Raw genomic sequence first — 11,431 nt, forward strand, 5'->3', positions numbered from 1 at the left:
TGTGACAGCCAAGCATGGTCATAACCACAGGCACCGATGAATTTGCTTCCTCACTGGGCGCCTAGCAAACCAAGGCTTGAGGCCTCGGGGTGACGCTCACACACACACACACACACACACATATATGTCAAAACCACGAAAACCTGAGCTCTCTGTGACGCACGTGTCTGTCAAGGGCTCTGATAACTTCAAATGCCAGGACACATCACAGGTTTGCCATTGGACATGAGTGTGTGTCCGTATGTCTGCTTTTTCACTCCTTCCATGCCCCATTTAGATCCTCAGTGGATGTGAAAGCGCAGATCTGTGTGTAAACCCACTCAGTCGGAAATGATAAAGAGTACGTATACTCTGTTCTAGTAGTGAAATATGGCAACATCTCAAAACAACATCTTTCCACTCCCATGATCCCCAGCTTTGTTCTTTTATCCACTTCTCTCCATCCCTTTCCATTATTTTCATTACCCCCTCTCTCTCTCTCTCTCTCTCAGTGGTGTAGCGAGCAGCGAGGTTGTGGCGCGTCCCAGCGGAGGTAATTTTTAGCCATGGTGGCTAGTGTCTGCTGTCTCCCCTCTGATGATAATGGGTGAAATGAGTTTGTCCTTGGCAAGGACAACACTCAGCCATCTCTGTCCTTCCATCCCTGTCTCGATATCTCATTCTCACTAATTCCTCCCCCACTCTTTCTCGGCCTCCATCCTCTTTCCTCTCTCTCCCATGTCTTGCCGTCTCCCACTTCAGTGAAGAGTGAAATGTTCAAAGTTGTGAGTTGACCTCTGTAACCCAGCAATTTTGAGGACTCATTCTGCGTGTGCATATGTGAGACAGTGACAGATCGTCTGAACTAGGGTTGTCATACCATGTGACAAAACAAACCAAATATTTTTAGGCTTGAAATGAAACAATGATCATTTTAAGAACAGAGGTCAATAATAATAGTGAAATTTCTATTGCGTTCACATATTTCATCCAGTAGACACATTAATATGCTTTGGTTTTGAGATGTTAATTAGCACATAATTTATATAGGATTGAAAAATAAATTACTCTCTCAGCAGGCAGACTGAGTTTGGGACTTTTTAACAGATATTGTTTTACCTTCATCTGTATCTTAATTATTGAAGTTCAGTCACAGCTTGAAGTTTCTGAAGGCTAACAGAGCCAGTGATTTCATCAGTTCATTAGGACAGCACATATATTACCAGTGTTTGGAATAACGGCGTTTAAAAGAACGGCGTTAGGTAACGACGTTATTTTTTCAGTAACGGGGTAATCTAACTAATTACTTTTCCCGTCGTTACAACGCCGTTAACGTTACTGAACGTTAAATGCGGTGCGTTACTATGCATTGATTTAATATGCAATCCGAACGCACCCCTGGCTCACACAGCGAGTGAGCAGGTGGGTTAATAACGAGATAAGCGATTATGATTGGCTAAGGCAGAGTCATGTGTTTCATGGTAGCCAATCAGAGCCAGTGTTTTTACACACACGCGCCAGCGGCGCCAAACACACACATTCACACACACGCAACAGCTACACAGAGATTCGCAGCAGCAGGAGAAATGGCGAGTCAGGAGCAATCCGATGAAAAGTTGGCATTTTCAAGGTGGAGATATAAGCACTACTTCAAATTCATTGTAGTCAAAGGCAAGAACGTGCATGTAATGTGTGACACACGCATCTACAAAGCTAGTGGCCAAAAACACTTTTCTTACAAAGAGTGCAGGATAAAACTCTTGCTGTCTGTTGACGTGCAATAAATATCGAAAGTTATGTACGAACACCTGTCTGTTCTACTTATTTCAACTGACTTGTGAAAACTGCTAAAAATAAAAAATACTTTGACATATAGCAACTTTTTTTTTTTACAGTAACGCAAATAGTTACTTTCCCTGGTAACGAGTTACTTTTATTATAGAGTAATTCAGTTACTAACTCAGTTACTTTTTGGAACAAGTAGTGAGTAACTATAACTAATTACTTTTTTAAAGTAACGTTCCCAACACTGTATATTACACAGGACAAATAACCGTGAGGTTTTTAAGTTCATCGTTCCACTTTGTTCTTACCCTCATTGAAAATTTACCACAGTTTTGCATTGTTTTAACCATGGTATTTGTAAAAAAAAAAAAAAAAACAACAACAACATTATAAGCATCCTTTAAAGTTTAAACCATGCATTAATCATTATTTCTATAGTTAGATATAAATATAGTTTCAATAAAACACATAATGATATTTATACTCAAATAAATACAACAGCCATGGTAATATAAAGTCGAGTTTAGCTTCAGTCCCAATAAAGCTAACCTAAACAAGGTCAAATCAAGGTCTTCAGGTTCAGGAGTAAAGAATTACTGAATTTTTACTCTGTCAAAACAGTTAGTTTAACTACAAATGCATAGTAAATTCGGGGTAAAAATAGTGTTTTGAAACACTTTCTTATCTATGTTTTCTCCTGTCTTCCTCATAAATCCTGTCTGGAATGTCGGAGTTGTTAATGTTTGCTTAAGTACCAAGTCATTTGGTGTTCCTGTTCAGGTTTGTAACAGATCTTTCAAAATGCGACCGTTTAGTCATAGTCTGGTGCACTATGATTGGGATGTAGTATTACAGCAAATCACCAGGATGTGAGAAGCATTTCAAACTACTCGATTTGTAGTCTTTGTGGCTTTAACAGGGCATGATTGCACCCACAGAAATCCCTGCTGATTTCCACAGGTTTGAATCTTGCACCTTTCTCAAAGTTTTATGCTTCTCCCATTCCTAATGTGTTTGTTTATAAAGTATTCTTGACAGTTTGATTATACTTGCCGCTGTAAAGGAGTGAATTAATCAACTATGTTTATCACGTATTACAACATATAAATCCATTCCATAGAATCACACAGATTTTCTGCCAGAGTCAGTCTATAAAATGCACAATAAAAAAAGTCAGCAGATTTCATCTGGGCCTGGTAATAACTTTATTTATATTGGGATTTACACTGACAGCCCGAAACCATCTTATTTGGAGTAGGCTATTAGAATCCTGTATAGTTCTACATATATATAAGTTCTTATCACATCAAAACATAAATATATTTTGGAATTTGGATCAGTATATCCTAAATTAAGGCATATTACATTTCCCAGTAGGGTATCAAAAAAACTCTAATGACTATGGTGGAAATCAAGGCATAGTTGGTTTTTTTTAACAGTTTACTGAAAACATAAAGATGCTGAAAGGCTCATTGGATGTTGCTTATGGTGCTTATGCACATTTTCAGTGTTAGTAAAATGTCCAGTGAGTGGGACTAAAAATGTGTTCTGTTTAATCCGGTGAATGTGAATGTGGCAAAGTATTATGACACTGCTTGTTGTCAGTATTGTGACAGTTCGGGAATTAAATGTCCAGTGAGTGATGTTAAAATAACATAAAGTACCACCTAACTGTGATAAAGCAAACTTGAGATAAAAACACAATGGCTGAAGCAACCATGCCATTTTAGCTTTCTTCTTCAAGTCTTTGTTCTCTTTTATCATCACTGTTTATCGTGACTTGTACCCAAGTGCTCCACATCAGTTACCAGGTGAGGTACTGAGCAAGTTTACTTAGCAAGGAACCACATGAAAATCAATCTTTTTTAATCATAATTTGTGTTAAAAGGAATAAAAGTGTTGGATTTTTACTGCCTCCAGTGTTCATTTAATCTGAAAACTGCAGTGAATTGAATGCATAGGTATGTTGTGGGAGTTTTGCTGAAATGTTGGTAGAGGCACATTTTTCCAGTGAGCCTGGGTGAAAATATCATTAGCACAGTAGGAACAGAAGTCATCAATGGAAAGTTCTCACCATGATACACAAACAAATATGTGGTGTGTGCGTGAGAGAGAGCATCCAGTATGTAGTGCTTAAATACACTGAAGTAAATTAATGTTATAGTGTGGTACAGAAATCCAGACAGACAGATGGGCAATCAGACGTGATGTGCAAGAGTACAAGAATGAGCAAGCGGAAGGATTGTGTTCTGTATTGTATTACTGAGATGCAAATGGTGAGAGTCTAATTCAGGCTCAGCTGTTGAAGGGAAACTTTTTGAAATGGCTAATTTTCCAGCTCCCCTAGAGTTAAACAGTTGAGTTTTACCGTTTGTTCGGTTGCACTTTATTTTACAGTATGTGTACTTACATGTACTTATAGTGTACTTACAGTGTATTTATCTAAGAAAGTTCTGGTAATACAAGGCAACTATTTGGGGTAGGGTTAGGTTTAGGGGTAGGTTCAGGGTTAGCACCTAGTTATTACATACTTATTGTAATTACTATAATAAGTACATAGTATTTACATGAGGAACAGGACTGTAAAATAAAGTGCTACCGTTTTTTCTCTTCTGTTGTTACAATGTAAGATCAACGGAAAATGAAAAAGTTGCAATCTTCTAGGCTGGTAGAAACTATACTCTCATTCTGGCGTTATAATCAAGGAGCTTTGTCTGAAAATAGTCCCCAGGTAGTTTGTGTAGTTTCAGAAATAGCAAAGTTGCTGGGGACTATTTTCAGGCACTGTGTAATACCACTGTGACTCCTGCACCCATGGTATGGCAGCAAAGCTCCTTGATTATTATGCCAGAATGAGAGTATAGTTCCTAGACATATCAGCCAAGAAAATCACAACTTTTAATTTTCTGTTGGTCTTAGTTCACGATGCAACTACAGAAGAGTCAAGTGTTAAATAGGAAAAATATAGAAACTATTTGGTCATTTTTTTGTGAGATGTTTACAGTCTAATCAGATTCAATGATCCATGCTAAGCTAAGCTAAAAGTGTTACCGCCAGACCCCGAGATTGGCTGAATGGATTCGAAAATGGTTAAACTCAACTGTTTAACTCTAGGGGATTTGGAAAATGTGTATGTGTTCCCTTAACTCCTGCTTGGTCTCATCTCCTCCATTCCTTTTATAATTTCATTTAAAGGTCCTGTTTTTCGTGCTTATTTGAAGCTTTGATTGTGTTTACAGTGTGCAATATAATATGTGTTCATGTTTCGCGTGTAAAAAAACACAGTGTTTTTCACACAATTCACTTATCTGTATACCGCTGTTTTCACTGTCATAAAAACGGGCTGATGACTTCCTTGTTCTATAAAGTCCCTCCTTCAGAAATACATAACGAGTTCTGATTGGGCCAGTGGTTTCTGTGTTGTGATTCGACAGCAGCTTAGCCCACGCAGGCTAGTATTGGAGTAGTTTTGAGAAGCAAGTGGGCAGGAGCATGTGCTGGAGATGTTCTTATTACCACAGGAGCGTTTTTACTGACGAGATGCGCATGAAAATCGCATTTGATTTTTTTGCACAGCCCTAACATCTAGTTAACAAAGCTAAACAGCGTTGCCCTTTGTGTAATAAGTTACAGAAACTGTTAAACGGACCAACTTAAATAATTAAATACACTTACCGGTTGTGGTCCATAAACAACGCCTTCTCCAGACAAAGAGGGAACTGCTCCATCTTTCAAGAATAATCTTTGAGCGAATCCGGATTATAATTTTCGGGAACCGAGTTAAACATAAATTGTAACCATTAATCTCCAAGTACAGTGTCCCTGGGAAGGCCAAACAAACGTGATTGGACTCCAAGATGAAAATAACAGCGTTTCGGCGACATGGCGACAAACACAAACGCAGCTCTTTGTCATTAATATTTTGAGTTTATTTTTATGTTTATATTTTCCATTTTGTTTTTAATTATTGTTAAAGTTTTAGTAATTCAGTTGCGTCTTTTTGCCATTGTTAATAGTTTTTGATTAAAAAATAATAATTATTCCATTTGCTTATTTTAGTACATCACGTTCAACTAAATTGGGTACAGTACAAAATGACCTTATTTGTTTAAATTTATAACATAACCAGTCATAAATATTTTTTACAAACATGATATTTCCTTAATTTTATTTTTTTAAATATGCTTTATTTTACATTGCATGTTAATGACAAACAGCAACCATTGTGTCACTTGCTGTATTATATACGAGCTAATTTCCTCTCTGAAAATGGTACCTAGCAACTACTCAGAACACCCTAACAGTCGCCTAGCAAAGTCATCTTAGCAACCTACAGAATAATTGCAAACCGTCACCCTAATATTGTGGTAGCATCTTTTGCAAGCACAATACATATCATCTTAAAAAAACAACAACATCTTATTAGATTTATTTTAAGAATGCACATTGTGTTTTTTTATTTATTTGTTTATTTAGGCCTGTGTGTCAGAAAAAAGCAGTAACTGAGCCACCTATCAGCACCACAATACATTAATAGTGCCACCTGACAGCTGAGACGCTCCAAACCTCCAGCGCAAGATCCATCCTTATGTGAATATGACAGTTATTATGGCAGGTTACTCTCTCTCTCTCTCTCTCTCTCTCTCTCTCTCTCTCTCTCTCTCTTGCTGTTATTGTCTATCTTTCAATAGCAGATGCAGTCCTCAGGCCAGAACTATTAACACACTTTATACACTTAGTATTTAAACCCTTATGGATGCACTAGGTCATTTACTGTTGCATTAAGAGCCAGTAGCTGGAATAAGAGAGATGAAGTGCTATACATCTGTGGTAACTGAGGGTGAAATCCATCCTTGCTCAGAGAAACGTACAGATTCCAAAGACATTTGTCACTAATGTGATCTCAAGTGTTTTAAATTAAGAGTTAAAGAAGAGCACACACACACATCCACAAGGACACATTTGCAATAAATGTGTCTAGCAACATGATATGCTTTTAAGACATCTATGAGTCATCATGGTATGTGTGAGTGTGTGTATGTGTAAGAGTCAGTGTGTCCCCACGTTGAAGAACCATTTAAAACTCAAAACTCAAAATTAAAATGATGTCAAGTGAATAGAGTGATGTGAGATGAACACAGAAGAAAAAAAGAGAGCCAGAAAGCCTTGTTTAAAGGAGCATTTCACCCATGGGAACATTGATCTTCATTGAAAGTGGGTCATATATGTAGTCGAAATCTATTAAAACTTTCGAATTTTGGTGCCTTTTTGACCGAGTTATTACAGAAAGTAACTTTAGGGCTCATTTGTATGGAAAACCACAACTCCCACAATGCAACACATTTGCACAGCTCCACAAGCCACTCCCACTAATCCAGAACACCGCTGTTAGGCTGTTAGGCGATATTGTCTACAAGACATTGAGGACACAGTTAGCGATGTATGGTATTTACGTGCCACAGTAGTAAACAATGCCACAGTAAGCTTTTTGTGCATTAAAAAAGGTACTGCACAAACAGTTTACAGTTGACGTTACGTAATTTATTAACCGGGAATCATTTCGTGATAATAATGCTTGAAGAAATTGTGTACATTTCACGAAATGAATAATAAATAAAATTGAAACACTTATTTTACAGTTAGACGTCCATTTGTCCCTGCAGGCTTCGGCTGGCTTTTCCAGTTTACCTTCGGAATTCTGAAATATGTCTCCAGGACGCCTCTGTCCATATGCGGGGCGAAACTAGGATGGTTCACAACGCAAACATCCGTGTCCTTGTCTGCCTCAGACATTTCTTCGAGGAGAAATTGGCATCTTTCAAATTCTTGCAGCAGACGGACTCGAGCTCTGTGTCCGTAGGCGCACAACGAGAGCACAGGCACCACCAGTCCGCACCAGCTTGAGCACGCCCGGGCTCCTCGGACGCGACAGGCAGGTCTCCGGCATCGGCTGCAGCCGCCGCCGCCTGTTCCTCCTCTGCCCTATATTGTTGCTCATATAGATAGCCACGAACATCTGTTTCGAGCAACAGACTTTGAAAATCCTCTTCTTCCATATCATGAGTTGTTCCTCCAGCCATTCTCGTAAATCTGACTCCATAAGCGCTTGTTAGCTTACCTAGGGAAGTCGTGGCCTAATGGTTAGAGAGTCGGACTCCCAATCGAAAGGTTGTGAGTTCGAGTCCCGGGCTGGCAGGAATTGTGGGTGGGGGGAGTGCATGTACAGTTCTCTCTCCTCCCTCAATACCACGACTTAGGTGCCCTTGAGCAAGGCATCGAACCCCCAACTGCTCCCCGGGCGCCGCAGCATAAATGGCTGCCCACTGCTCCGGGTGTGTGCTCACAGTGTGTGTGTGTGTTCACTGCTCTGTGTGTGTGCATTTCGGATGGGTTAAATGCAGAGCACAAATTCTGAGTATGGGTCACCATACTTGGCTGATTGTCACGTCACTTTCACTACATAGCTTCCAAACAAGATGGCAGATTTCCATTTTCGTTTCTGTAAGTTTAGTCCCACCCACTGATCTGTAATAGGCCTGTAGGGTGAGTGGCTCCCACCCCCTGGAATAATAATAAGCTAGTGTCTGTAGTCTCTACACTTTTCAATGAACTTTGACTTCCTGCTTATTATGACGCAAAATGACGATTTTTACGTCATAATAAGCAGGAAGTAAAACAATTAAATCCTTATTTCTCCCATCTCAGGGAAAAACAAAGGAAAAATCCATGATCATTATAATATATGACTGGGTTTCTAACAATACAAAGCTAAATGCAAATGGGTGAAGTGATCCTTTAACAGTAAAGAGTGATAAATAAATGATATTAAGTGCTGTTCAAGCTGTGTAAACATGAGCGAAAAGGAGACAAATCTTTTTATATGCAATGGCTTAAAGTTACTCAACCTTTTGCCATTCTAAACCTGTATGCTTTTTTGTTAGTGGAAGTGACAGTCATTTTGATGGCAGTTCATAGTGATCAACTTTAAATTGCCATAAAATGGTCTGTGTGACATGTACACTCTATTCCAAGTCTTCTGAAGCCCAACGGTAGCTTTGTGAGAGGACAAGACTAACATTTTACTGGGTAATTCACCGCGGGCAAGATGGGCTTGGAGCTGTCAAAAGTGCACCATTTGACATAAAATTACAAATTTTTGTGTCATTCGGTGAACTTTAGCTGACAAATGTGCAGGTAACATTGAGAAAACAATACACATTTTTCATTTTCATATACTACTGACTTTGTAGCAAAACAAAACTGGTTTAAAATCTGTGGACCTGAGTCATTATTCACTACATTCAGAGCAAATATGTTACTTTCAGGCAACGCTGCAGAAGATTTGGCATGTTGTAAATGAAAGAGATGAATATGCTGAATGGAGCATGACATTCGAAAGCCGCGGGAGATGAGAAGATTTCCAGTGCTGCTGTTGTGTGTTTGTGTGCTAAAACGCGTGTACAGATACTTTACTTTTCAGGGTTTTTTTTCTCTAAGCTCAGCTTCTCTCTTCCCAGATTTGCTTTGTAAACCTGGACAGACATACTCCTGAACAGCATGACGACAGCTACGTTAAGGTGGGAGATTCTCCTTGCATGCATATACTGCTATAAAAAACATAGGTTGCTTTGAATGAAAACATCTGCAATATTTTAAACAATAAACATTACCAGTTGACATTTCATCAATATCCAAATAAATATCTACCCTCTCCATCCTTTCATTTCTAATTCATTTAAAGTTAATAACAAACATGTCTTACATCATTTCATTAGCGTACGACATAAACAATGATTCATCTAATCAAAAGGGAAATTAGAAACAACACAAATTACCAAGATAATGCAAGCAAAGACCCACATTCATGTGACTTGAATATAAGCATACATTTCCCCACAGAAACTAGCCTCAGTGTGCCCAGAGCTGCCACAGTTAATTGAGTCTCTCGGAGTGCGGCAACCCAAAGAAAATGAAATTCTGCTTCTCAGCAGCCTAGAGTCACCGGACTCCTGCCATCATGACCCCAGCCACCCACAGGTAAGATATGAATATAGACCAGAACAACTGACATAATTTTACAGCTTACAGTCTGCCTGGTTGACCTGTGTTTGTGTTTATGTGTGTATCTCAGAGCCAGAGAACAGTGGACGTCTGTCTGGTGCATTGTTCCTGTGGCCGCCGCCCAACCCAAACCAACAGTGTCATTTTTGAGATCAACAAATTCCTGATTGGACTACAGTCAGGGCAAGAGAGGCAGAGGCATGGCCGATTGGCTGGTCAGCGGGCTGCTGAAGATGACACCAACCGATCTGTGTCATCCATAGAAGAAGACTTCCTCACTGCCTCTGAACAGCTTGGGGAAGACAGCGAGGATGACCCATTCAGAAATGGTATCCATCTACCAGTCCACCCAGAAATCCAGTTCCATCCAGAAATCTAGTCAGCAACCTCATTAAAAGTCCATATCTTATCTTCTGAATGGTATTTTTATATCCTTGTTGCGCGTATGTGATGAGAAAACTCAACTTTCACTGCATTTTTGTTCCTGTCCACCTTGTGAAGAGATGGAAAATTGCTTGAATTATGGCTGAAAGAGCATTCAGCCATTTACGTTTTCTTGGTATCTGTGAGCCTGCTTCAGTAAGAGTGGCCATATTTGGAGGACTATATGGGAGTGTTTCCACCCCGAGGCTATTGCTTAGTTTATTAACAGGATGTAGCCCTAGTCGCTACCAATGAGATTATGGTTTTCAAAACAATTTGGGCATGTCACATAAATTTCCATCCATAAATAGCATATAAATAAAGTCTTTAGTTTTGCCTTTGGGAATAATTTGGATCCTTACTTTTTGTCTAGGTTGCACTGGTTATAATAATCTTAATCAGAACTGCAATCTGCTATACTTGTTTAGATACAAAGTAACCAAGCAACATCATGGATGCACAAGAACATACAGCAGTGAAACAATTAATTCACTGCAGTCTATGTTAATGAGTATGTGTGTGAAACGAAAAGAGAAACAAATGGGAAGAATACCAAAACATTTTATGAAGGTTGTTTTTGGGAATATGCCATGGATGACTCTCTAACAAATAAGCACTGTCCCCAAAATGTCTTGTGCATTTCCATTGTGCATATCGGAAAGCTTGTTTGTCTTGCATTATTCTGTGCTACTGCTTTGGCCTCTAACAGTAAGCCAAACCCATGAATGTCTACATGCGGCCATACTCACCCCAAGTCTAATATTAAAGAGACAAGACACACTGGGCTCTGCTGGGCTAATCTATAATTAATCTCTCATATGAAATTAGAAGTAACACTGTGTGAGGGTTATGCTCTCCTCAAAGACAATATAGTGTTCATAATCAGATCTGCCCAGACAGGGATCTGCATTTGTATGGTCTTGATTATGGAAAAGGAAAAACTTATACAAATACAACATTGTGCTATGAATAGCTCTGACTGGACCCTCACTATATACATTGAATGTAGCAGGCGACAGGAGCGGATAGATCTTGACACCTTTTACCCCCTTTCTCAGTTTTGTCCTTTATTTTCACTCACTCTTCGTCATATCTTGTCTGTCTTTTTGTAACTCATTTCTGACTTGACTCGTAAATGGGCTTCATTTACATGTGCATTAAATTTGACTTTTTGTGTAGGATT

General features: G+C 39.1%; 1 protein-coding gene across 3 annotated transcripts in view; it reads left to right on the forward strand.

Moving 5' to 3' along the window:
* Positions 1 to 11,431, forward strand: part of LOC132155844 (A-kinase anchor protein SPHKAP-like) — a 94,496-nt gene that overhangs the window by 65,465 nt on the left and 17,600 nt on the right. For all 3 annotated transcript variants that reach the window (XM_059564575.1, XM_059564576.1, XM_059564577.1), the window contains exons 4-6: positions 9,282 to 9,341; positions 9,664 to 9,801; positions 9,896 to 10,154. In XM_059564575.1, coding sequence (XP_059420558.1) covers positions 9,282 to 9,341; positions 9,664 to 9,801; positions 9,896 to 10,154 — 457 coding nt within the window. The remainder of the gene's footprint in view (positions 1 to 9,281; positions 9,342 to 9,663; positions 9,802 to 9,895; positions 10,155 to 11,431) is intronic.

The sequence above is a fragment of the Carassius carassius genome, chromosome 13 (genome assembly GCF_963082965.1).
Source record: "Carassius carassius chromosome 13, fCarCar2.1, whole genome shotgun sequence".
NCBI lineage: Eukaryota > Metazoa > Chordata > Actinopteri > Cypriniformes > Cyprinidae > Carassius > Carassius carassius.